This window comes from Schistocerca piceifrons, chromosome 5 (genome assembly GCF_021461385.2).
Source record: "Schistocerca piceifrons isolate TAMUIC-IGC-003096 chromosome 5, iqSchPice1.1, whole genome shotgun sequence".
NCBI lineage: Eukaryota > Metazoa > Arthropoda > Insecta > Orthoptera > Acrididae > Schistocerca > Schistocerca piceifrons.
In genome coordinates this window covers 711,996,660-712,024,047 of record NC_060142.1, presented here as the reverse complement: position 1 = coordinate 712,024,047, position 27,388 = coordinate 711,996,660, and the positions used below count along the sequence as shown (strand labels likewise).

Genomic DNA, 27,388 nt, shown 5'->3' with positions numbered 1-27,388 from the left:
CTACAAATGATGTCACCTCGTCATATTCATGTGGATCTGGTGTGCTGGCGTCTTTCCATTGCAATGGCGGGAGAACGCCATCACTCCGGTGCTCAAATCCAGTAAAAACCAGCTTGATGTTGATAGCTACCTGCCCATCAGACTCACCAAATTTTTTTGTAAGCTGTTGGATCGTATGGTGTGTCGGCAGTTGGGTTGGGTCCTGGAGTCACGTGGCCTACTGGCTCCATGTCAGGGCGGCTTCCACCAGGGTCGATCTACCACTGATAATCTTGTGTCCCTCGAGTCTGCCATCGGAACAGACGCCAACATCTGGTTGCCGTCGTTTTTGACTTACGTAAAGCATGTGGCAAGACCTGGTGACATCATATCCTTGCCACATTGTTTGAGTGGGGTCTCGCATGGCCCACCCCCGATTTTTATACAAAACTTCCTGTCGCTCCATACTTTCCATGTCCAGTTTGGTGCCTCCTACAGTTCCCACAGTATTTAGGAGAATGGCGTTCCGCAGGGCTCCATATTGAGTGTGGCAATTAACAGTCTAGCAGCATCTGTAAGGCCGTCGGTCTCACCTTCTCTGTATGCGAATGACTTCTGCATTTCGTACTGCTCCTCCAGTACGGGTGTTTCTGAGCGGCGCCTACAGGGAGCTATCCACAAGGTGCAGTCATGGGCTCCAGCCCACGGCTTCCAGTCGGCCTCAAGTTTTCAGCCGCGAAGTCGTGTGTTGTCATGTCCAACTGACAAGTCCTGAGAGGGAGTGGAAGGACTGCAAGAATGCTCGTCAAAGAACTTACTTGGCAGAAGATCTCGCAGTCGTGGGCTGCCTTCTGTGTACTTGCTTCACTGAAAAAAGGGTTGTAAGGTGAGTTAGAACAGGGAACTGGGCTGGAATCTCAGGGTACACTGGATGAAACCATAAATCAATTCATGAGTATATGTACACTGGAAGCACCCCCGGCACACCCCATTTATAAACAGTTCTACGTACAAAGTTTACTAACTACCGTCTTAGCAGTGTAACTTCTCAAAGCTGCCTGAGTCTATGTCCCAATATAGCAGAGGCGGGCGCACCAGACTAAGTGTTGACTACATGGAAATGAGTTTAAGTCCCCTCGTGGTTACGCAGCACTGCACTACAATCTCACAGTACCTTAACTCCAGCTAAACCATATCTGACTGACTGACCAGCTGCTCCATCACTTCCATTACTCTTCAAACACTATAGCGGGTAGCCTTTTTATAGGCGGTAGTGCACCCGGCACCACTTGTTCTAAAAGTTTCCACTACTCTCGAGCATTGCGTGTGTGTCACACGGCAGCACGTGATGCCTATGTGACGAACAGGCCTGTGTCCAAGGCGTGCGTCTTGTGACGGCTCTCGAGCCTCGTGATGCGGCATAGTCCGCTCTTGTTAGCAGCGTAAACATTACACGTTAGCTACGTCCGGTCACATCCATCTCGCTGGTAGCAAGAATTTCCAAGCCTAGGTCATATTTGATTTTTAACCCTGTTTGCTATCATTCGCGACAGTGTCATGCTTGTCTGTCGGCGTTACACCTTTCATCCACAACCAGAACTTTACCTTAATCATGATCCACTCACTGTAGTGGAGACGTATCGACTCTTAGAACTGGTTTTCGATGCCCAATTGACTTGGCTACTTCACCTTCGTCAGCTTAAGCGGAAGTGCTGGCAGCACCTCAATGCCCTCCGCTGCTGAGCAACTGCGGTGCTGATCGCCCTACGCTGCTGCAGCTCTACAGAGACCTTGTCCTATCCCTCCTTGGCTATGGGAGTCTGGTTTACGGTTTGGTAGCACCCTCAGCATTGCGTTTACGTGACCCAGTGCACCACTGTGGTGTTCGCCTAGTGACGGGAGCTTTTAGAATGAGTCCAGTGACACGTGTCCTGGTGGAGGCCAGAGTACCTCCACTGAAGGTTAGGCATGCACAACCGCTCGCCAGTTACATTGCACACCTTCATAGTTCTCCTGCACATCCGAATTACCGTCTCCTTTTCCCAACCCCGGCAGTTCATCTCCCGCATTGGAGGCCCGGGTCAGGGCTTACGATTGGCGGCTCACGTCTGGTCCCTTCTGTCTGGAGTCTTTCCCGTAACCACCACTTCTCAAGGTCCATTCACATACACCTCCATGACTTACACCTAGATAGCTGATTCTTTTGGACCTTTCCCATGGCTTTAAGGACTGCGTTACTCTGTGGGTCTCCGCTATCACTTCCTCTAGATTCTCGACATGTACCGGGGCCATGAAGTGGTTTACACCGACGGCTCGATGGCTGATGGTCACGTAGGCTTTGCGTATTTTCATGGAGGACATATTGAACGGCACTCCTTGCCAGATGGCTACAGTGTTTTCACTGCAGACGTGGCGGCCACATCCCGTGCTCTTGAGCACATCCGCTCATGCCCTGGCGAGTCATTTCTCCTGTGTACTGACTCCTTGAGCCGCCTACAAACTATCGACCAGTGCTACCCTCGCCATCGTCTGGTAGCGTCCATTCAGGAGTCCATCTATGCCCTGGAATGGTCCCGTCGCTCAGTGGTGTTTGTGTGGACGCCAGGACACGTCGGAATCCCAGGCAACGAATTTGACGACAGGCTGGTGAAACAGGCCAAGCCGAAACCGCTTGTGGAGATGGGCATCTCCGAAACTGACCTGCCTTCTGTCTTACGCCGCAGGGTAATTCGGCTTTATGAGACGGAGTGGCATAGCAGTACGCATAACAAACTGCGTGTCTTTATGGAGACTACTAATGTGTGGAAGTCTTCCATGCGGTCCTCTCGCAGGGAATCAGTTGTCCTCTGTCGGCTCCACATTGGCCATACGTATCGAATGCATGATTACCTTCGTCGCGAGGACCCACCTAGGTGTCGCTGTGGCTCACAAATGACGCTCGTCCACCTCTTGCTGGACTGCCCACTTTTAGCCGCTCTGCGGCGGACTTTTAACTTTCCCAGCACCCTACCTTCGTTGTTGGGCGACAATGCCTCAGCAGCGGCTTTAGCTTTACGTTTTATTCGTGAGGGTGAGTTTTGTCATTTGATCTAAGTTTTAGCGCATGTCCTTCGTCCCTCAGTGTCCTTCAGCCAAGTGCTTTTAGGGTGGAGGTTTCAATGTGTTGCAGAGTGGCTGGCTTCCCCTTTTTATTCTCATGGTCAGCCAGCCATGGTAATCTGCTCTCTTGTTTTGATCTCTTCTACATGTTTGTTGCGTCTCTGTGTGGTTTTCTTGTCCGAGTTTGTCCATTTTAGTGTTTGTTGCCCTTCTGTCATTCTTGTGGTTTTCTCCTTTCCTTCAGCTGTGTTTTGTATGTCTCGATTATTTTACTCTCACACTTGTGGAATTATTTTAATCGGAATGAGAGACCGATGACGTAGCAGTTTGGTCCCTCTCCCCTTCTTTTAAACCAACCAACCAACCAACCAACCAGAATTTAAAAGAGCTCTGGAAGACTTAAAATCAAATTAGGCAGTAGAGATTGATAACATTCCAACAGAATTTCTAAAATCATTGGGGGGGCGGGAGTGACAAGAAAACGGCCGTTCACGGTGGTGTGTAGACAGTATGAGTCTGGCGACATACTATCTCACTTTCGTGAAAATATTCTCCACACAATTCTGAAGACTGCGAGTACTGACAAGTGTGAAAATTATCACACAATCGACTTAACAGCTCATTCGTCCAAACTGCTGGCAAGAATACTATACAGGAGATTGATAAAGAATATGTGCTGGATGTCAATCAGTTTGGCTTTAGGAAAGCTAAAGGCACCAGAGAGGCAGTTCCGACGTTGTGGTTGATAATGGAAGAAGGACTAAAGAAAAATCAAGGCCCGTTCATAGGAACTGTCGACTTGGAAAAAGGGTTCGAAAATGTGAAATGGTGGAAGCTGTTCGAAATGTGAGGAAAATAGAGGTAAGATATAGGGCGAGACGGGTAATATACTTGTGCAGAAGTGAAAAGGGAATAATAAGAGCGGAAGACCAAGAACGAAGTGCTCAGATGAAAAAGGGTGTAAGACAGGAATACAGTTTTTCACCGCTACTCTTATATCTTGCCATCGAAAAAGCAATATAAGAAATGTTCGAGGGTGGAATTAAAATTCAAGGTAAAATGATATCAATCGTAAGATTCGCTGATGACCTTGCTATCCTCAGCGAAAGTGAAGTAAAATTACAAGATCTGCTGACAGGAATGGACAGTCTACTGACTACAAAATATGGACTGTAAATCGAAGAAAGACGAAAAAAATGAAAAGTAGCGGAAATGAGGAGAGCGAGAAACTTAACATCAGAAATAATGGCCACGAAGTAGATGAAGTTAAGGAATTTTGCTTCCTAGGCAGCAAAATAATCCATGACAGACGACGCAAGGAGGACATCAAAAGCAGACTAGCAGTGGCAAAAAGGAAATTTGGAAATTCGTGGTAAGTTCCTATGGGACCAAACTGCAGAGGCCGTCGGTCTCTAGGCTTACACACTGCTTACTCTAACTTAAACTAACCTACGCTGAGAACTACACACGCACCCATGCCAGAGGGCGGACTCGAACGTCCGATGGTGGAAGCCGCCTGAACCGTGGCAAGTCGCCCCAGACCTCGCGGCTACCCGCGCGGCCTGCCATCCACAGACTGGCCGGCACGCCGGGGACCGGCACGCCTTCCCGCCCGGAAATCCCAGACAAAACTGTTTTAGGATCTATACAAACCTTGTGAAAAAATGTGAAAAAAGGGATTATTGTAAAGCCGATTATTTCATCGCATTTCAGCAACAGATACCAGGTGGATCTCATCGATTACCAATCCCAACCAGATTGAATACATAAGTTTCTTCTCGTATAGCAAGACCACTTAACAAAGTTTGTTATACTGAAACCGCTCAATCGAAACGGGCGAATGAAGTAGCCTATAACTTGTTTGATATTTTTCTGCTTTTTGACGAAACAAGTATTTTGCGTTCTGGAAATGGAGGCGAATTTTGTATATGAAATCGAAGAACTTGCAAGCACACGGCCAACCTAGACACAACCAAAGTCAATGAAGTGCAGAACGAGTGAAACAAAAACCTGAAAATATACTCACTACTTGACTGTCTGATAATGAGACTAACAAGTGGAGTGAGGACGTACGATTTGAACACTTCATGAAAAATCGTGCCTATCGTTCCGCGATTAAATGAAGCCCATACCAAGTCATGTTCGGCTATCCCGCAAAAATGGGACTGTCTCCTTGTATTATAGCACAAAGTGTATTACATTTGATAAATACTGAAGAAGATCTTCAAAAATTATAAGATTCACAAGAGACTGTGACTGTAGGATCACAGTCAAATCTTACTCAAGAAAATATTCCGTTATCACCTGCTCCTAGAGAATCAAGCAATATAAGAATTTATCGAGAGAATCTTAAACTGCCTTCTACACCGTTGATTGAGAATACAGTTATGAAATTATCCTGCACCTCCAAGGAATCACCGCTGCATGTTAGAGAAGTCATCACTGAGTTACCCTCAGCTTCAGTAGACTTGCCATCATAGTTTTGTACAGAGCCTGAAAAGAGGACTGTACAAGGCGTGGACTGTATTGTTCGCTCAAAAGCATCATCAGGTGGTCATAAATGTAAATCGTGTGATACGTTTGTTGACGTAACTTGTGGTGAAATAGTATGTCCAGTCACATTAACATGACCACGTGTCAAAAGCCTGAGTAATCACATTCTCCAGCGTCGACCGCTGCTAGCCTGCAGAAAGAAAAACAGTGAGGTTCCAGAAGGTACTTAGAGGGGTGTGGAGTCATTATGACTCCCGTGACGTTGCTAGTTGCGCTAGGTTTCGCGGTTGAGAATCCATGGTGCGAACACGCAGATCGAGATGTTCCCATAGAACTACGATTGGGTTTGAATCCAGGGGAATACGGTAAAATCCTGGTGCTCTTCGAACCACGCATGTACATTGCGAGCTGTGTGACACGTTGCATTGTCGTGCAGGTAGATGCCATCGTGCCGAGGAAAAGCGAACTGTATGCAGGAGTGGACACGATCGCCAGGGATAGATGGATACTTGTGTTGATACATTGTGCTGTACAGAGACTGCCACGAAAACATTCCGCAGAGCATAGTGCTCCCTCCTGCGGCGTGGATCCGTCTGACAATTTTTGCAGAGTCTTTGCTTTCTGACGTTTCACGCCGACGGAGGATAAAACGTGATTCATCTGAAATGGACATCTGGCGCCCGTCAATAGATGTCCAGTTGCAGCAGTTGCGTACAAATTCGAGCCTTCGTCGCCAATGAACAACAGTCACCGTGAAAGCATAAACAACGCGCCTGTTACGGAGGTCCACACGCGGCAACATTCGCTGAATGGCCTTTGAGGACACACCAGGAAACTCCTTGGTTCACCTGGGTGGTCAGTTGCTCAACAGTTTCACGTCTGTTCTCCCGCACACACCTCAACAACCGTTGTTAACTTCTCTCATTTATGGTCCGCGGTGCACTGCAGCTGCCATGCGAGGTATGCTTTAAGCATGGCTGCGTGCCAACAGTTCACAAACTTATCCGTTTCGAAAAGGCTTTCCCTTGGCCTAAAAGCAAATTATCATGACCTTTGGACGTCAGATAGATAGCTCAGCTCCCGCTTCACGACAACGACTGCAATGTTTTCCACAACCCCCTCCACCGTTAATGCAGCCACCTACCGCCTGTGAGCGGTTATTGCACACTGACGTCGAATGTTGGCAGTGGTTACATTAATGTGACTAGACTGTGTTGATCCTAAGGGGGAAGAGTATAGGAAAAATGTATTGAGCATGAAGAAGCCAAGGAAGATTTAGAAAAGCCAACAAAGAAAATGTAAACAGTATCTAATGCAAAGCACCCAAATGTCGATGGCATCACTGTGAAAATGAAAGTACCCAACGTAGACAGAGCATAAATAGTTGCCCGTTCGAGTTTAGTTGCGGTTCTTATTATGATTTTTATAAACTTGGTGCTAAAATGGGTCGGCTGTTTAAAACAGTTTTATGACAAATCTGAATTCGATTTTCGCAAAGAGAGGTTTTTAACGAAAGATATAGAGGTATATGTATGTCAAATAGCAATAAAACAATTCCTTGGTATTCGGTAAGGTTTCAGAAAACGCGACTGCACGTCTAAATGTACCACAGATAGGTGTGCTTGTCACAAAAACTAGCTGATATGTAATACAAAGTGTCACCAGTCTTTAAATTGCACTAATAAGTAAGCGTAACATTGCATACGGTTTGTAAATTCATTTCCTTAAGTGCAATAATAGTTGAAACTTTAGAGTCTTTGTAGAACAGTTTATAAATTGATTGATGTTTGATTCTATTAACTAATTTGTACAGTGTTTGACTGCATTAAATTAATTCTTTAGGTATCGAAAAATAAATAAGTAACACTATGTTATTTTAAACGCATGGGAACGTTACTGTTGTTCCAGAGAAGATCTTATTTTCACTTTAACGAGTGACTAGTAGTTGAACATATACCCGTGGTCTAGGGGTAGCGTCTTTGATTCATAATCAAAACGTCGTTGGTCCCGGGTTCGATCCACGCCACTGCCTAAATTTTTATAAATAATCAGCATTGGCGGCCGAAGACTTCCGGTATAAGAAGTCAGCCTCATTCTGCCAACGGCATTGTCAAAGAGGGCGGAGGAGCGGATAGAGGTTCAGGGCACTCTCTTGTCCTAGGGATGGGAAATTGCCCCTAAAGGCGGAAGAATCAGCAATGATCAACGACATGAGGATGCAGAAGGCAATGGAAACCACTGCATTAAAGACACGTAACGTGTATCCACAGGACATGTGGCCTGTATTTGAAGAAGTGTCATGATGATCTCTCCATTGGCAAAAGATTCCGGAATAGTCCCCCATTCGGATCTCCGGGAGGGGACTGCCGAGGGGGAGGTTACTATGAGAAAAAGATTGAATAATCAACGAAAGGATGAAGTTCTACAAGTCGGGGCGTGGAATATCAGAAGCTAGAAACTAGAAAATCTGAAAAGGGAAATGCAAAGGCTCAATCTAGATATAGTAGGGGTCAGTGAAGTGAAGTGGAAGGAAGACAAGGATGTCTGGTCAGATGATTATCGGGTAATATCAACAGCAGCAGAAAATGGTATAACAGGTGTAGGATTCGTTATGAATAGGAAGGTAGGGCGGAGGGTGTGTTACTGTGAACAGTTCAGTGACCAGGTTGTTCTAATCAGAATCGACAGCAGACCAACACCGACAACGATGGTTCAGGTATACATGTCGACGTCGCAAGCTGAAGATGAACAGATGGAGAAAGTGTATGAGGATATCGAAAGGGTAATGCAGTACGTAAAGGGGGAACGAAAATCTAATAGTCACGGGCGACTGGAATGCAGTTGTAGGGGAAGGAGTAGAAGAAAAGGTTACAGGAGAATATGAGCTTGGGACAAGGAATGAAACAGGAGAAAGACTAATTGAGTTCTGTAACAAGTTTCAGCTAGTAATAGCGAATACCCTGTTCAAGAATCACAAGAGGAGGAGGTATACTTGGAAAAGGCCGGGAGATACGGGAAGATTTCAATTAGATTACATCATGGTCAGACAGAGATTCCGAAATCAGATACTGGATTGTAAGGCGTACTCAGGAGCAGATATAGACTGAGATCACAATATAGTAGTGATGAAGAGTAGGCAGGAAGAATCAATAGGCAAGGAAGTGGGATGCGGAAGTACTAAGGAATGACGAGATACGTTTGAAGTTCTCTTACGCTATAGATACAGCAATAAGGAATAGTGCAGTAGGCAGTACAGTTGAAGAGGAATGGACATCTTTAAAAAGGGCCATCACAGAAGTTGGGAAGAAAAATATAGGTACAAAGAAGGTACCTGCGAAGACACCATGGGTAACAGAAGAAATACTTCAGTTGATTGATGAAAGGAGGAAGTACAAACATGTTCCGGGAAAATCAGGAATACAGAAATACAAGTCGCTGAGGAATGAAATAAATAGGAAGTGCAGGGTAGCTAAGACGAAATGGCTGCAGGAAAAATGTGAAGACATCGAAAAAGATATGATTGTCGGAAGGACAGACTCAGCATACAGGAAAGTCAAAACAACCTTTGGTGACATTAAAAGCAACGGTGGTAACATTAAGAGTGCAACGGGAATTCCGCTGTTAAATGCAGAGGAGAGAGCAGATAGGTGGAAAGAATACATTGAAAGCCTCTATGAGGGTGAAGATTTGTCTGATGTGATAGAAGAAGAAACAGGAGTCGATTTAGAAGATATAGGGGATCCAGTATTAGAATCGGAATTTAAAAGAGCTTTGGAGAACTTACGGTCAAATAAGGCAGAAGGGATAGATAACATTCCAACAGAATTTCTAAAATCATTAGGGGAAGTGGCAACAAAACGACTATTCACGTTGGTGTGTAGAATATATGAGTCTGGCGATATACCATCTGACTTTCGGAAGAGCATCATCCACACAATTCCGAAGACGGCAAGAGCTGACAAGTGCGAGAATTATCGCACAATCAGCTTAACAGCTCATGCATCGAAGCTGCTTACAAGAATAATATACAGAAGAATGGAAAAGAAAATTGAGAATGCGCTAGGTGACGATCAGTTTGGCTTTAGGAAAAGTAAAGGGACTAGAGAGGCAATTCTGACGTTACGGCTAATAATGGAAGCAAGGCTAAAGAAAAATCAAGACACTTTCATAGGATTTGTCGACCTGGAAAAAGCGTTCGACAATATAAAATGGTGCAAGCTGTTCGAGATTCTGAAAAAAGTAGGAGTAAGCTATAGGGAGAGACGGGTCATATACAATATGTACAACAACCAAGGTGGAATAATAAGAGTGGACCATCAAGAACGAAGTGCTCGTATTAAGAAGGCTGTAAGACAAGGCCGTAGCCTTTCGCCCCTACTCTTCAATCTGTACATCGAGGAAGCAATGATGGAAATAAAAGCAAGGTTCAGGAGTGGAATTAAAATACAAGGTGAAAGGATATCAATGATACGATTCGCTGATAACATTGCTATCCTGAGTGAAAGTGAAGAAGAATTAAATGATCTGCTGAACGGAATGAACAGTCTAATGGTTGGTTGGTTGGTCTGGGGAAGGAGACCAGACAGCGAGGTCATCGGTTTCATCGGATTAGGGAAGGACGGGGAAGGAAGTCGGCCGTGCCCTCTGAAAGGAACCATCCCGGCATTTGCCTGGAGCGATTTAGGGAAATCACGGAAAACCTAAATCAGGATGGCCGGACGCGGAATTGAACCGTCGTCCTCCCGAATGCGAGTCCAGTATCTAACCACTGCGCCTCCCCGCTCGGTAACAGTCTAATGAGTACGCAGTATGGTTTGAGAGTAAATCGGAGAAAGATGAAGGTAATGAGAAGTAGTAGAAATGAGAACAGCGAGAAACTTAACATCAAGATTGATGGTCACGAAGTCAATGAAGTTAAGGAATTCTGCTACCTAGGCAGTAAAATAACCAATGACGGACGGAGCAAGGAGGACATCAAAAGCAGACTCGCTATGGCAAAAAAGGCATTTCTGACCAAGAGAAGTCTACTAATATCAAATACCGCCCTTAATTTGTGGCAGAAATTTCTGAGGATGTACGTCTGGAGTACAGCATTGTATGGTAGTGAAACATGGACTGTGGGAAATCCGGAACAGAAGAGAATCTAAGCATTTGAGACGTGGTGCTATAGACGAATGTTGAAAATTAGGTTGGCTGATAAGGTAAGGAATGAGGAGGTTCTACGCAGAATCGGAGAGGAAAGGAATATGTGGAAAACACTGATAAGGAGAAGGGACAGGATGATAGGACATCTGCTAATACATGAGGGAATGACTTCCATGGTACTAGAAGGAGCTGTAGAGGGCAAAAACTGTAGAGGAAGACAGAGATTGGAATACGTCAAGCAAATAATTGAGGACGTAGGTTGCAAGTGCTACTCTGAGATGAAGAGGTTAGCACAGGAAAGGAATTCGTGGCGGGCCACATCAAACCATTCAGTAGACTGATGACAAAAAAAAAAAAAAAAGTAGTTGAAGTTTGGAGAGGGTGTCGATCTTATACTGTAGGTATCGTTTAAGATGGGATTGTCCGAAATTTCACTCCTGAGAGAGTGAAATAGGGGATGAAAGGCTGTCTGAAAGTATATCCTCATTAAGGAAATTTTGAAGTTAGAATTACGAGAACGGGCATTTGGTTTCTCAGTCAGGAAATTAAAAAAAAGTACGTGTTTCAGCATTTTTGGTAATTCAACCACTATGCGGTACAATCGTCGATCAAAGTTTTTTTGAAAATAAATAATGAAGAATTAACTACTAAAGGATTTTAAGGCTACATCTGTGACAATCTGCACTTTACTTCGCGGTTAGAAATTAAAAAAAAAAGTGTTTCAGTGAAAAAAAAAGAACTCTTTCGTTACATTAAAAAGATTTTACATCTGAGTTTAGGAAAATTAGTATTTCACTTCTCAGTTAGATATAAAGAAATATTTGTTATGGGATGAAAGTTACTATGGAAATATCTCCACAAGAAAACAAAACGCATGATTAACAAAAAATTTGGACTCCTGCTAACAGAATCACTTTTTGGTCAGTATTACACTCAGAAAAGTCTATGCCTATATGGCCATAATTAGCGTGAAAAGCTTAGATAGCGTTGCAGTGTGTTAACATCGTAAAAATTCGATTAATTAAAAACAAAAACCATAAACTCTCTGCGGGCCACACAATGTAAGCGAGCGAAGCAGCGGGCTCGAAGGTAGTCTAGCCCTATAAGCCTTACATTGTTATGTTAGGGGGCGATGTAGATTAAGTAGACACGGAAGTGCAACTTCAGGCACCCAAGATCGCTGTTGCACAGAATTTACTGTCGTGACCGGTATCAGAAAACTACGTTGCCATCACCAGATCTTACGTGAAGTGTATTGCAAAAGATCTGATAATGGCAACGTAGTTTTCTGATACCGGTCACGACAGTAAATTCTGTGCAACAGCTATTTTCTCTGCTTCAAATTATAATTCAGTTTCTACGCCGTAACGTAGTCAGTTATTTTACATTTTAAAATATTGAAAAAAAATATTTATTGTTTTCGAAGAATTCTTCTATCATATCTCTTCTATGTTAGGAATTTTTCAGTAAAACTTAACCCGGACATTTAAGTCTCAGGAGTGGATGTTACTATATACTACGAATGTAGTGCTCTGCATTTTCAGCTTGAGGGCTTACTTACACATCACTATCTGTTTGAAAAGTGTATTGAGAATATAAGTAAAGAACAATCACGATATTTGCATTTTTAAATTTTTTGTGGTGGTCGTAAACCCGGTAGTACACGTTAATGAAAGTGAGCTGATACTGATAAGAGTGTGCTAAAAGGTATTTTCCGGTTATGGACCCCACTTACGCATCAGTATCTCTTTAAAAAGTACACTGTTAATATAATCCAAAAACAGTTAACGAATTTTAACTTCTAATTTTTTAGGCTAGGGATAATGTAGCTCCCCCACGTTCCCCACCCCCCAAATTGGAACATGTTTTATGGGAAATGCCTCGGCATTGCTAGGGTTAACCCGCAGAGGAAAGTGGTCCTCAAGTGTCATCAGCTACCACGTTTTGTCCACTGTTCGAATAGTCTCAGACATTTTCTATGGGATTAAAGTCGCGTGATTTTGTACACCAGTCGAAAAACGATAATGTTTCTGAGTTTTCGACACACTCGGAACCTGTGTGTACGTGTGCGCGCGCCTGTGGTCTTCTGAAGACGGGTGTTGATCTCTTACATGACGGCTCTGTCCACAATATTCTTATCAGGAACACTTAGGACGAAGAGTGATACTTTCTCACTGAGAATACTGGTATAAGCATAGTAAACTGAATGAGTGACAAAACATCTCAAGATCACCTCCGAGCTGCACTGCACCCTCCGGAAATGTGAACGTCTCACCAAAACCTCGCGAAATTCCGGTCCACATAAGAGGCTTCCAGACAGCCGGTGTCAGATTCTATGTTGATTAGACTGTGGGAGATATGAAGCTGTTTGTCTGCCTCTGTGAACAAAGGCCTTTTGCAAGATATTCTACTCTAAATGTCAGGTGCATGCAGTTCTCTTCTCAATGCCTGCTCCTAAGCTGGCCGAAACTGACCTACATTTACTGACAGCAGCACTTCCTTTCGCGTTTGAAACCGTTTATCACTGACATTGCGTGGCTCTCGTCCGAGACCCCTGTCTTTTTTTAAGGTTATTTTGTTTTTAACTTCCTGTAGAAGAAAACAATTACAGGAATAGATACATCATGTGTCAAAGATTAAAAATTTCTAATGCCCAACTACAGTTTTTTTTGTTCTAAACTAGCTTTCCGTTACGATATTTTCCCGAACACTGTTCTTACGTCGTGTTGCATGGCTTGCGACTGATGGACCACTCCTAATAGGCATGCTGGATAGTCCTTGTTGCTACACCAACAAGAGGAACTTCATTCTCGTTTTGGTCACAGGCATGACCAAACATGATATTTCCTTTCTACCATTCTGTCTTGCCTCCACATCGACTCAACTTCATTCGCTGGTTCCACACAGCCGACCGCCACACTCACTTTATAATGCCGTCACATACGTAAGCTGTGTTGACCGCCTGGTACCAATACGACAATCTCAGACAAAATAGACTATTACGAAGGATTCATCCGAATGGGATGGAAATTAGTATCGGTGATGTACATGTACGGGCAAACAAATGATTACCATTTCAGAAATATTGGATGATTTATTCAAGAGAAAGATCCTCAGAAACTCAGCAAGGCAATAACGCCTTGGTCCAACTCTGGCCATTACGCAAGCAGCATTTATTCACAGACTTTCTGGGTAGAATCCTGTGGGATATCGTATATCGTGTCAAATTGTGTCCAACTGGCGTGTTGGATCCAGGCAGGTATTTTGCATGGGGCTCATTGACTTCAATGATGCGCCCCGCTTGTAACCGAGCCCTATGATCAGCGTTTCTTGTTTTCTGGTTTGTTTTGGTCGCAGAGCGTATTTCGCTCGGTGAGCTTACTAGACATCACACTCGCTACAAGGCACTGGCAACAGCAGACATGCTATTGTGTGTGTGAATGTATACTGATGAATGTATACTGATGAAAAGCCCTCGGCTTTACAGCCAGGTGAAGTGTTGACATACCAAGACGTTTCGACGAGTACCGCGAACATTATAATTACATTCTAGCGAGAGCTTCTGTCAAATTGTTGCGTGTTCGACGGCAGGTTGCATACCTAGACATGTCTCTCTTTCCGCACCATCTATGGATGATTACCTTTTTAACACGTTCCCATTTCGACACCTGTTCGTACAATGAAATTCTTAGACACAATGTTTATTTTACAAGATCAAACATTATGAAACTAGCAAACGAAGTGACTCAGTTCTGAGACACTGGATTCTTAGTGTGGATCGGCGGTGCAAATCCTTGCCCGGCGATCCGGATTTGTATTTTACGTGTTTTCCTTAAATCGCTTAAAGTGAACGCCGGAGTGGTTCCTCTGAAAGAGTAGCCTTAGTCAATCTGAGTTTTATCTACTTCTCTTTTCTCCCTCGTCGAGGGCAGGACGTTTGCTGCTTTTACGGAGCGCTGTCCGGAGACTTCTGGGCTGCACGGAACAGTAAGATTAACTTGCTGTCGCTTACAACGACAACACCTAAGACGAGTCTGACAGAACGTGCCATCGACTTCAGGAATCTAAAAAATAAAATGGAACTCAGTTCACAATGAGTTAGTTAATATTTTTGGCTGTGTGTGATATCCTTTAGGGTATATTTTCTGTTGATATAAAGCAGAAACACGAAATGTACGGTCGCTTAAGTAAATAAAATATTCTTTTAATGGAGTATTACTTAAAACGTGAATGTATATAAGAAGCAATAACACTTTTATTTTAAAACCATTTATTGTAATACGATTAATGGTACAGAATTAATTTCTCTACTTGCAATCGAAAGCTTTAGAACAATTAAGGAGCCACATAATCTAAAATTCCTCCCATTGAGAAGTTCAATACTTGCAATAAATTTACCATACTATAGCTTATGTTAACAAACTTATTTTCTTCCAAGTTCGTTTCCTTCGCTCTGTTTCGTCGCTCACTATTCAAAAAGATAAACCGCAATTAAACATGCCACATAAACCATTCGTTTATTTGGGTGTATGGAGGTCGTCTGCCCTCATAAATGTAAAGATAATACTGTATATTGCAGTGTGTTAATTCTTTACCAAGTCAGATTTCTAGAAGTTTCGCTCCAATGAATTAGTGTCTTGCCAAAACTTTTGCTGACTAAGATAGACTTCCTTGAGACTGATTCAATAGTCGGTGGGTGTAGAGCGTGACACTAAGATACCAGTTCCTCTTTCGTCAGGTTTTGCCGCCGAAATTTGGAAAACTATACATGATCGTAGACTGTTTTATTGGTTACACCGGCGGCCGGTGTGGCCGAGCGGTTCTAGGAGCTTCAGTATGGAACCTCGCGACCGCCACGGTCGCAGGTTCGAATCCTGCCTTGGGCATGGGTGTGTGTGATGTCCTTAGGTTAGTTAGGTTTAAGTAGTTCTCAGTTCTAGGGGAGTGATGACCTCAGATGTTAAGTCCCATAGTGCTCAGAGCCATTTGAACCAATTGTTACACCAAATTTTTTGCTTTTGGGCCGTATGAGAAAGAGAATGATTGTGAATCGTCCACAGGTGGAAGAGTAGTCATATATCTAGTACTCCATTGGAACTGGAGAAGAAAAAGTGGTACCTGCACAAGAGTTTGTAAGTTTCAGATTGTCAACTAACATTCTTTGGTTACATTTATTTGCTACTAAGAGTGCTTCTACGAATAAGAAACAATTACTTAATCGTTTCTCCGATCATTATCTTCCGAATTTAAATCTGTTTTATTACACTTTTTCCTATCCGTATTCCTCTGCACAGAATACTTTTTTGTTTTTTGTTTTGTGACATAGATGCTAAACAGCTATTAAGTTTTCTAAATGATAACAAATCACTAGTACATTTTTGATTTATGCTCGTTTTCATTACATTGTAACCCACATGGCAAACAGATAAGTCTATAGTTTACAGCAGTTCAAAACAGGAAAATTTGCAAGGAATATGGGGCCCACATGAGAAAAAAGTGGGGGCACGAGTAATGGTATATAGGCGTTACAATATGAGGATCGATTAAAATCCGCAAGGCAGACAACCTGATGTACTTAGATTCACAAGTGAGAAATGAAAATCCAGGCGGTGTCGCACATTTCAACAATGCTGTGCTGTTTTCAGTGTTCTCAGTAGACCTATTTTAATAGTTGCCTTAACTGTGCATCTCAATATTTTGTTAGCGTTGAGAGGGCATGTGCTATGTACTCTTCTTTGATTGTGATTTAAGCCATTGATTTTGTGCGGCTGGTTCCGGCGGAGGTTCGAGGCCTCCCTCGGGCATGGGTGTGTGTGTGTTTGTCCTTAGGATAATTTAGGTTAAGTAGTGTGCAAGCTTAGGGACTGATGACCTTAGCAATTAAGTCCCATAAGATTTCACACACAAGCCATTGATTTCAGTTATTTCGACGGCTGCACAACGTAATATTATTACTTTAGATGTACAATCATATATAATCTATGTGACTATTAAATCAACCTTTCTCCTTTCCTTTCAGCGACATTTCCTCCAGTCAGAAGGACGAATGGTTCGTTTAGGTACGTATACCATACGGAAGTTCTTGATTCGGCTGTCGCCATACGCATGAAGTTAGTATTTACATTTTTGTCTTTCACAGTTCCTAATAAGTTGGGGCATTAATTTTACTGATGTAAAATAGTGCTATGCAGTAAGAAAATTTTCAGCATGAACTGAAGTGCCATTTAAAAGTAAAACTTCCATTTCCTTAATAAATAGATAGTGGTACATACGATTTCTATATTATATCGGAATATTTCCCCCAACATTTCACACCCTGCCCTTGAGTTCTTCCTACTTAACCCTTTGGCGGCATCGTCAGACAGAAGAGGAAAACATTTGTTCTTGAAGCGAGCTCTTCCACGAAAAGAGAACAAAGAAGTGGAAACAACGTGGAGGCAGTTTCCAGCCGCAAATCTGTGTGAAATTCTAGAACTTTTAACTTTTGTGCGGTTGTATACCGTATTGTTGAGAATGAGGGCTTCAAATTTGAGTGTTTTCTAATTTTGCAATTCGCAAGATTAAATGGCTCTATTTTTAAAGTTATCAAATTCACGCATGTTGTAACAGCGTATATTTTACTGTGGTGAAAAAGTGCAGTGAAATGACAATGGAACAGGTTCTGGGAACAATCTGGAGAAGTTTCTTTATGCTTGTGAATATTAGAATGGCCCTATGTTTTTATATTCACAATTGCTTCGATTTTGTTTAATAAGATTAAGGACTGGTATCGAACCTTATGATTCTTTATGAAAACCAGTACCTTGTTAAGACAGTAAAACGTCAAGCAGTGGTCTAGCGTCCACCTTCGTCTCTTAAAATCAATTCAGCAGAGAAGTGTTGACTGAGTTCATTTTAAGTGACTAGAATGAGCGCTAGATGACCACTTGAAGTGTTACTTTCCTAAAAAATTACTGGTTATGAAGACGACTCACAGGAGCGGAAATCAATAACCGTTATAAGCCCACCAAATGTGATCAAGACAGTCCTGAACGAAAAAGGAATTTTTAAAACAGACCGCGGGCTCCAAGTCAGATTTCATACAAAGTCCTTATTGTAACAGTCTGTGTCTGTTGCTTAAGAATGCCACCTTTTTGTTTTTTTCTTCCTCTTTTTCCTATCATAAAGAAATGTGGCTATCTATTGCTTTACTGGCAAAACTTTTCGAATAGATGAAACCGCTTCCTTACTGAACGTGCTCATTGGTTTGTTTCAGAGGTAGGCCTGGTCCAGTGCCTTGCAGGGTGAAGTCCGACTGGCTAGCGGTACCCTCTACCAGCCGGCAACGCAACTTTTATCTCGGATAGTTGCTAGTTTCCAACAACAGATGGACTCAAATCAGTAGGCGTAGGTGGTGATAGCTGTGGTCCACGTCCCCGCACGTGGGGAGCTTGGGGACCGGACACAAGTCTCTTTGTAATACAGTAGCGAGACGAGAAGAGCGCGACGCAGGAGGGGAGAAGAGAAGAGGGAGCAGCAACAACGGACAATAAGAGCGGCGCCTTCCAGAGCGAGGGTGGCTTTTGTCACGTGTCAACGGGAACAAGCCAGAAACCGGCCCATCGGGACAACTCAAGTGCCTATTCACAGCACGGCAGCTGCGGTGGATTGGTGTAGCAACTGAGGCCAACATTTTGTGGTATCACTGGGAGCATTTTCGATCAAATTAGGGGCAATACGAACAGGGATTTTTTTTTTTTTTTTTGTACCTCTACTTCCTTCTGGGGATGTATTTCTTCTGTGCTGTTGTGTACATACTACTGTGTGCAGTTACAATAATTCTTGCTTAGTGGCGTTTTTCACAGCAACATTTACCCAAATTGATAAAGGAGTAAATTTTGAAACCAGGCGGTAGGTCTGCTGGGTTGGGTGCGACCCGTCAAATTCAGGAAAATATGTTTTTCAGGTGGAAAAGGGTTATTTGGGTGTACTCAAACGCGCCACTATTTTGGCTGAGAGAAATTACCTCGTAGTCACACTCGTTTAATTTGTTATTTTTCTACTGACTAAGCACTTCCAAGGCGTGGAATAGATTATGTCCTATGTGGTCCCCATTGTCTGGATAAAGGTTCTCCATAGTCACTTTACCCTTTTTACCTGTGTATTATTGTGTAATAGAGACTTTATTTTTGACACTTTGATGACAACGGTTTTGAAAAAAAAAACTCTTTGATAAAGTTCTTATGTTCAGCTGTGTTTGTGCAGTGGCCTCCTTAGAGTCTGCTTAGGGGAGGCCCTATTTGTGTAACATAGAGCATGAATGTGACGTTGTGTTTGTACGATGATTTGTTATCCTCATCCAACTGGAATCCGGTGTTCGTTGGCTTGCCAATTAGTAGATTATAGTGGGACAAATTTTGTCGATTAATAAGAGCCAACAAATCGAGGGATTAACAACTACTTTGTGGCGCGTGCCCTGTGCGTTCTATACACAGGCGGGCGTCTGGTACTGGTAGACGTTTCGTACTCTTTTTATACTGTGTGCAGGATCATTTCATGATGTGCTTCGCTTCTTCTTAAATCGTGCATAACAACTCCTATCGTTTGTTAAAATATCGACGCGCAGTCACGCTTGGAGGATTAAAAAAAATGCTAGTTATCAATGTTGGTTATGCTTCTGCACACTATACAAGCAAAAATATGTTGGACCCTTGTCGACGTTAACTGTACTAGCGCTTTGTTAATTAAGATAGCGATTAGAACATTGGAATGTAAGTACGTTCATAAAGGTACGTTTCACTCGGCTGTAGAGTCGTGTGTACGGAGTATAAGGTTTTTTAAAAGAAGAAACCCTAAACCCATATCATTTACTTGCATATCACAACCACATACTGTAAGCAACCATTGTTTGATTGATCTGTTTGGCATGTAATGCACTGCCATTCACATTAGCCCAATAAGAAATGTACGTGTGTGTTCGTTACAAAATGTTTATTTAGTAAAAAAAAAGTTCAAAACCATTCCGTTTACTTGTTTCTTTTCTAAACAACAAATTGGTTGTAGGGAAGAAGCCACCAAAAGAAAAAGACGGCATCAAAAACAGTAAGTATCATAATCCCAACAAAATCTAGACCTAATAAAGTGAGACACTCTCATCATAACGCTACTGGTTTCAGACGCTGCTGAAGTATGCCGTCTATATGTAGCGGAAAATTACTGATAAAGGTTTGTAGCAAGAGTTCGATGTTACAATAAATTCTTATATGAAAGATATAATACTAATTTGAACAGTGCTGTATCACAGCAACAAAATATACTTGCGGGTTTATTTCTTTTCGAAAGCAGTGCCTAAGTAGAGAAGATGCAGCCATAAAAGTCTTCGAATTCGATTGCAAATAAAGACAACAACAGACGCAGCTGAGTGGAAAATTACTGTGGGAATAGCATGGGTGCTCCGAAGAAAAGTAATTTACACCCGAAGTTATCAGTGCCCGGCGTCATGGAGGCAACAAAACTGAAGGGTTACAATTCTACCGCCACAGTCGACACACTAAAATCAAAATCACACTAAATCATGAAGGTGTATACACTACTGTGGTGATACAGTTGACATTATACACAGAGTTGGGCCTACTTTTCGCCTCGCCGTACCACGTCAATGACACAATATCTGGACTCTAACCAGAACACCGAGTATGTTCGATTTCTACATTACATTCGCGAATGGAACGGGGAACTGGAAAATGATTACTTATGTGTGTGCCTAATTTTATGTTCATATCCCCTACGTGAGTGATATGTAAGGGAATAAGGGATATTCGTCTTTCTTAAAGTACTTCCCCTTTCAGCTTTCCAGTTTGCGAGATAACGTTCCTTGTGATGCAAGGAAGTCTGTGCCAGTACACACGACCCTGTGTAATGTTCGGAGTTACCGTCGTGTCTGACAGAATATCCTAAGAAATTTTGGTTTTATATTAAATCAGTAAACGAATAAATGCCATCCGTCCAGGCACTCTATGACTGCAACAGAGGATGTCACAGAAAATCCGAAATACTAAACGTCTTTTTCTACACTGGTTCACGGTGGAAGGCTGAACTTTAAATTGTCACACGAACGACAGAATAGCAGTACGTGAACAAGGAATAAAAACAAAAAAAAAAACAAAAAAAAACAACGGAAACCGCTGTACAGAGGAAAGGCCACTGGACCTGACGGGGTTCAAATGGTTCAAATGGCTCTGAACACTATGGAACTCAACTTCTGAGGTCATTAGTCCCCTAGAACTTAGAATTAATTAAACCTAACTAACCTAAGGACATCACACACATCCATGCCCGAGGCAGGATTCGAACCTCCGACCGTAGCGGTCTCGCGGTTCCAGACTGCAGCGCCTAGAACCGCACGGCCACTTGGGCCGGTACCTGACGGGGCACCAGTTCGAATCTATACAAAGCATGCGAACTAACTCTGCGCTTTTGTAGCGGGAGTGTATCGCAGGTTTCTAGAGGAGCGAAGTGTCGCAAATTTTTGGAAGAAAGCACAGAACATTTCCGTATGCCAGAAATTTCATCGAGCAGACGCACAAAATTACTCGCCTATATCTGTGACGTCGATCCATTGTAGAATTTTGAAACAAGTTTTATACTCGTGTGTTATGATGTTTCTAGAGGTTGAAAATGTCATATGTAGGAATCGACATGGGTTCCGAAAAAAAAGAATCATGCAAACACCAGCTTGCTCCTTTCGTCCACGAGACATTGAAAGCGATAGATGTAAGGGTCCAGGTAGGCGCCGTATTCCATGACTTCCGGAAGGTGTGAGATACGGTTCTGTACTGCCGTCTGATGAATAAAAAAAGAGCGTACGGAATATGAGACCAACTTTATAACTGGACTGAAGAATTTCTTGCAAACAGAGAACAGCATGCCATTCAGAACGGAGAGTAGTCTTCAGACATAAAAGTAACTTTGGAGTGTTATAGGACCTTCACACTGAAAAGACATGTGATAGCGATACGTACATATACACATGGCGACAGCATTGCATACACAATGTATAAAATGGCAGTGCGTTGGTGGAGCTATCGTTTGTGGTCAGGTGATTTATATGAAAAGGTTTCCGGCACGATTATGGCGGCACGACGGAATTAATAGAACTTGAGCTTGGAGATATACGCATGGGACTGTCCGAGTCCACAGTGTCAAAAGTGTGCCGAGAATACCATAGACAATGCATCCGCCTACAGTCTCCAATTAACGACCGAGGGTAGCGGCGTTTGCTTAGATTTGTCAGTACTAAGAGACAAGAAGTACTGTGTGAAACAACCGCAGAAATCAGTGTGAGACGTACGGCGAACCTATCTGTTAGGACAGTGCCGAGAAGGGGCAGTGGCAGCAGACGACCGAGGCGAGTGCCCCTGCTAACAGCACTGCATCCCCTGCAGCGCCTGCCCTGGGACGCTGGAGGACTGGAAAACCAAGGCCTGGTCAAATGAGTCCCGATTTCAGCTGGTAAAAGCTGACAGTAGCGTTCGAATGTGGCGTAGACACCCCCAAAATCATGGACCCAGATTGTCAACAAGGTAGTTCAAGCCGGTGGTGGTTCCGTAACGGTGCGGTCTGTGGAATGGCTGGGTCCTCTGACACAACTGAACCGATCATTGACTGGAAATACTTATGTTCAGCTACTTGGAAACCATTTTCAGCAGTTCATGGACTTCATGATCCCAGACAACCATAGAATTTTTATGCGTGACAATGCGCCTTATTTGAACATTCTGGAGTATTCGAGCGAATGATACGGCCATCCAAATCGCCCGACTTGGATTCCATGAACTGACCTCCGGATTACGTCCTATAAACGTTCGGACTTTTATAGGACGTAATCTGGAAGTCAGTTCACGTACAACATCCTCCATCGGCAACACTTTCGCAATTATGGATGGCTTTAGAGGCAGGGTGGCTCAATATCTCTGCAAGGGGCTTCCAACGATTTGTCCAGTGCATGCCACGTCGAGTAGCTGCACTCCGCTGGGAAGAAGAAGGTCCGACATGATATTAGGACGTATCCCATGGCTTATGTCCTCTCAGTGTAATTTTAACACTCTATCTGTTTGTCTCTCTCTCTCTCTCTCATACGTATATGACCTCATAGATAAAGTCGGAAGTTCGATGAGGCTTTTCACGGATGGTACTGTTGTATACAGAAAAGGCGCAGCGCTAGGAAAGTGTAGCGAAATGCAGCAAAACCTGCAGTGGATTGTCGCTTGGTGCTGGAATGTAACTGTTTTCAACGTCAACAAACATAATGTATCGCAAATACATAGAGAGAAACAAATTTCATTTTATAATTACACGATTTCAGAACAATTGCTGGAAGCGATATGTTCCATACAATATCTGGGAGGATGCATACGGAGTGGTTTGAAGTGCAATGACAAAAAAAAAAAAAAAAAAAAAAAAAACACTCCCGCCGGAGGTTCGAGTCCTCCCTCGGGCATGGGTGTGTGTGTGTTGTTCTTAGCATAAGTTAGTTTAAGTGGTGTGTAAGTCTAGGGACCGATGACCTCAGCAGTTTGGTCGCTTAGAAATTCACATGAATTTGATTATTTGAACCACTTAAAATTAAACGCGAGTAACTATTAATGTCACACTGAGATTCATCGGAAGAACTCTCAGGAAGTATAGTTCATCAGGAAAGAAAGTAGCTTGCGAAACAATCGTCTGACCACTACCTGAATACTGTTCGCCAGTGTGGGACCTGTACCAGATAGGACTGATATAGATGGTCCAAAGAAGAGGAGCTTAATAGGTTACAGGTTCATTTAGTAAGCGCGAAAGCGACACGAAGCTGGTCAGCCATTTCCAGTGGCACACGCTGCGAGAGAGGCGCTCTGCATCGCGGAATGGTCTTCTGCAAAAGCTCTGAGAGCCCATGCTCCTAGAAGAGACAACCAATATATTGCTTCCTTCTACGTTTCTTTCGCGAAAAGACAACTAAGACAAAATCAGAGAGATTCTGTCCCACACGGAGACATACCAGCAAACGTTCTCCTGTGAACCCCCTGGCGACTGGAACAGGAAATCGGGGGAGGACAGTGGCACACAAAGTACGCTCCACTACACACCTAAAGGTGGCTTTTGGACTACAGATATAAATTTAGGTGCAACTGCAAACTACCTTTTGCACTGCACTATACTAAACGCACAGGCACACATTATCACTAGGACTCCTCAGAAACAATGTAACTCGAAAGCAATCTTTCCTGTCTGTTAGGTAATAATCACACCGGACCTGCGAACAGAAATTTTACAGCATGTTCATCGTGAAGAAGTAAAAGAAAAGGCAACTTTTGGTCACCGATAATGTTCAAATAAACATCCTCGTACATGTTCACGTTGACATGATAGCTGCACAACATCAGAGAGCAAACTCCGCGCTGAATATCACCTTCCACACACAGCGGGTGAGCCGCCTCGTACGGCTGTCGCTGCACTCGACGTCTCGCATCGCTTGAAAACAGACAGCATCGCCACTCTCCGAACCTCTAGACGTGACCAGTGTCGTCTGGTCAAATGAAGATGTGTAGTTTCATGTGTTACGTGACCAAATGTCCACTGCACGCAGTTCCCTTCGCAGTATTTGCTCGGAAACTGTTTGAGATGAGTCTGCACTCTCTGACAGCAGCAGTTACTGTCGTGTTTGAAGCCTATTGTCACTGAAGAGGCGTGACATTCGTCTCGGGTCCCTGTGGATTAAAATCTTTTACTGCAACTATTCTTGAGCCGTGGTACATGACTGCGAGTGATACACTGTTCCTTGTAGACACACAGGACAGGCAGCGCTGATGCATCAGCCAATCAGACCGACTCATTCAGATTGTGGTCTCAGTTTATCGAGGATGAAGGCTCATGGATTTCTTCAGGTGTCTCGTAGGCAGCCGAACTCACTGATTGATGGTTAGATCCATAGAACTACGAAACTTCCGAGGTTGTTCCAAATACTCCCGGACGTTAATATCGAGTGATTTAGCTGACCAGTCGAAGTGCGGTAGGTTGCCTGATTGTTTGTCAAACCGAAACGTCTGTGTGGAGTCTTGTGAGTACAGATGTTGTCTCATCTCGGAAGGCGGCTTGCCTACTAAATACTCATCGCGAAGGTGTAGAAGGAAGAGCTAAACGCTGTCACCGAAAATGCTGGAATAAACATCCCGATACATGTTCACAGTAACGTGAATGAATGGGGCCAAGACAATGTACGGAAACACATCCAAAACATCACGACATCACCTGCGGCCTGAACTGTACCCTCAGCACACTGCGGCTTAAACGTCTCATTGTGCCGACGGTGCACTCTACACGTTGAGTCATTTGAAAACGAGACAAGTGTAGCGCCCGTTTTAGCCACACTAGACGCCTCCGGTCAGTTACCGCCAACTCTTAGTGTTGTCCGATCTACTACAAGTACATAGCTCTATGTGCCGCTGCCTTTTGCGAGATACTCGACTCCAAATGTCCACTGCATGCAGTTCCCTTATCAGGTTCGCTCGGTAGCTAACTAAATGAATCATAGACAGGAGCCACTCGTTTCGGGTTTGAAACCTCTTGTCACTCGAAGGCGTCATACTCGTCCCCGGTCCCCATAATTTTAAAAATTTATTTTACGACTATCATTCTCAGTTCTACAATTCTGTATAAGACAGAAATTTCAGGGAGAGACACACATATAGCACATCGTTTGACAAAGACCAAAAAGTATGGCAGACTAACAACTTTTTTTATTTGAAATATCTTGTTGATTAGGATGTTTTTATGATAACATTCCTTAAGTCTTGGAACATGGCTGCTGCTGGCAGACAGTTCCTCGTAGACGCGTTGGGAAATCCACGGTGCTACGCCGACTGTTTACATGCTCTCAGTAACTTGAATAAGTGGATCCAAGTCATAGTACGAGAAACACGCTTAAGAGGCTTAGTACCACTTTAAAGATTGAAATTTTCAATTCTTGTATTTTTCATTAATTTTAATCTACAGAATTTCCCATTTCCAATAATACATAATGCATGTACATTATTGCCTCATTACTGGTTTATTCATTCATTTAAACAAAACACTGTATGGGTGTAACCACTTTCCAAGAATCTGAACAGTTCAAGAAGGTAAGATTCGTCAATTATTTAGGAGATAAGGATTCAAATGCTTACAAAGCAACTGAGGAAGAGAAGCTGTTGGAGAAAACGCAACTGTCGCTAAACAAGAGTGGGTAAGTCATGTACAAAAGCGAATGGCTCCGACTGGAAAGTGCATACAAGGGAAACAAACTGGAAGGAGGTAGAGGATTAGATGGAAATAATAGACTCACAGTATCTGTCATAGATAAAATTCAAAATTACTATCGAATGGCCATCGGGCAAAATGTTAGTAGCATAGAGTATATCAGAAAAGCTGTATGGGCAACATTGTTTCACTCCTCTGCAACACACGATAAACCATTTCATAGCCTATGTCCTCCAGGAAGTAATCGTGGTGCCAATACAACACAGCACAGCGAAGTGGTGAGAAATACATTCACAAACCAGCTGCACCCTTTGGCACAGTGGAGGTCTTGAAAGGTACTTTCAGATTTCTGTCAGCTGTAAGACTACTGAAGAAATAAGTCCCTGGCTGCATCCAGAAACCTAAAGAGTCCATCAACAGCATAATCTGGGCCAGAATTCCCAAGACAGTATTTGTGTCAATTAGTACACTGCATTTTGGAGTCTTAGATGCAGTGACAATATTCAATGAAGCAAATGTCGCCAGGTGTGAAGTCTTGAAAAGACTGCTACAAACTGTTAGTCGTTTCACAGTGAAAAAGTGTTAAATTCAGACAAAGAAAGAGCTAGGGCATTACAGCGAGCTATTAGAGACCTTGAAGCAAGGGCAAGACAACGCAGACGAGCATGAAAAAGGTCGGCTGGAACATAAACACCACTTCGCTACCATGATTTATGTCAGCAATGGAGAGTTACATGACGGTACGTGTGGTGTACGTCTACAGGCGAAAACAACCCTCCAACCTCTAACGCACAAATTGGATACAATTTAGCATTATATCCCACACCAGGACATCCAACAACTTCACCAGTCAATGTCAGACCCAATAATTGTTAGCATAAGGCCAAAGGTGGACATAGGCTCTGTTGACTTTCTCAGTTTGTGAAGCTCTTTCTCCTGACTTGCCCCCTACGCTGCCTGATTGCTCCAGACTGCACCAATGTAAGCATTGGTTCGAGCTGTGTCAGTGCCTATCGATCCCTTTCTTGACGCAAGATAACGACTATTAGTTTACATGGTACACTGACGTTTTTCAATACGAATTCATACATTACATCTAAGATACAAGTATCAACAATCAAAGAAATAACGTCAAAAATGGAGAAAACACACCCTTGCACAGATCTGAAGTGATCTTCTTGATATTTATGTCTCCAAGTGAACTTTCAATACAGGAAGAGAATTTTCTATCTAGTAAGCAGAAAGTAGTTTCACATGTAATTCCATGTTGCAGTTAAGGCTAAACGAAAAAAGAACATTAGCCAAGGAATGCCGGGATTAGCGCCAAACATACATCAGTTTCAACACTGGACTAACTAAAACTGTTAGGAGCGCTGGAAACCTTTCTGTTCTCTCAATGTATGCATAATATTTTATC

General features: G+C 43.1%; 1 protein-coding gene across 1 annotated transcript in view; it reads left to right on the top strand.

Annotated features, from left to right (window-relative positions):
- The window catches only part of LOC124799216, a 346,089-nt gene extending 326,374 nt beyond the window's left edge, over positions 1 to 19,715 (top strand). Inside the window, exons 8-9 of the mRNA XM_047262752.1 lie at positions 16,736 to 16,775; positions 17,972 to 19,715. Of these exons, the coding sequence (XP_047118708.1) occupies positions 16,736 to 16,775 (40 nt within the window). The 3' untranslated portion in view covers positions 17,972 to 19,715. The remainder of the gene's footprint in view (positions 1 to 16,735; positions 16,776 to 17,971) is intronic.
- The last annotated feature ends 7,673 nt before the right edge of the window (positions 19,716 to 27,388 follow it).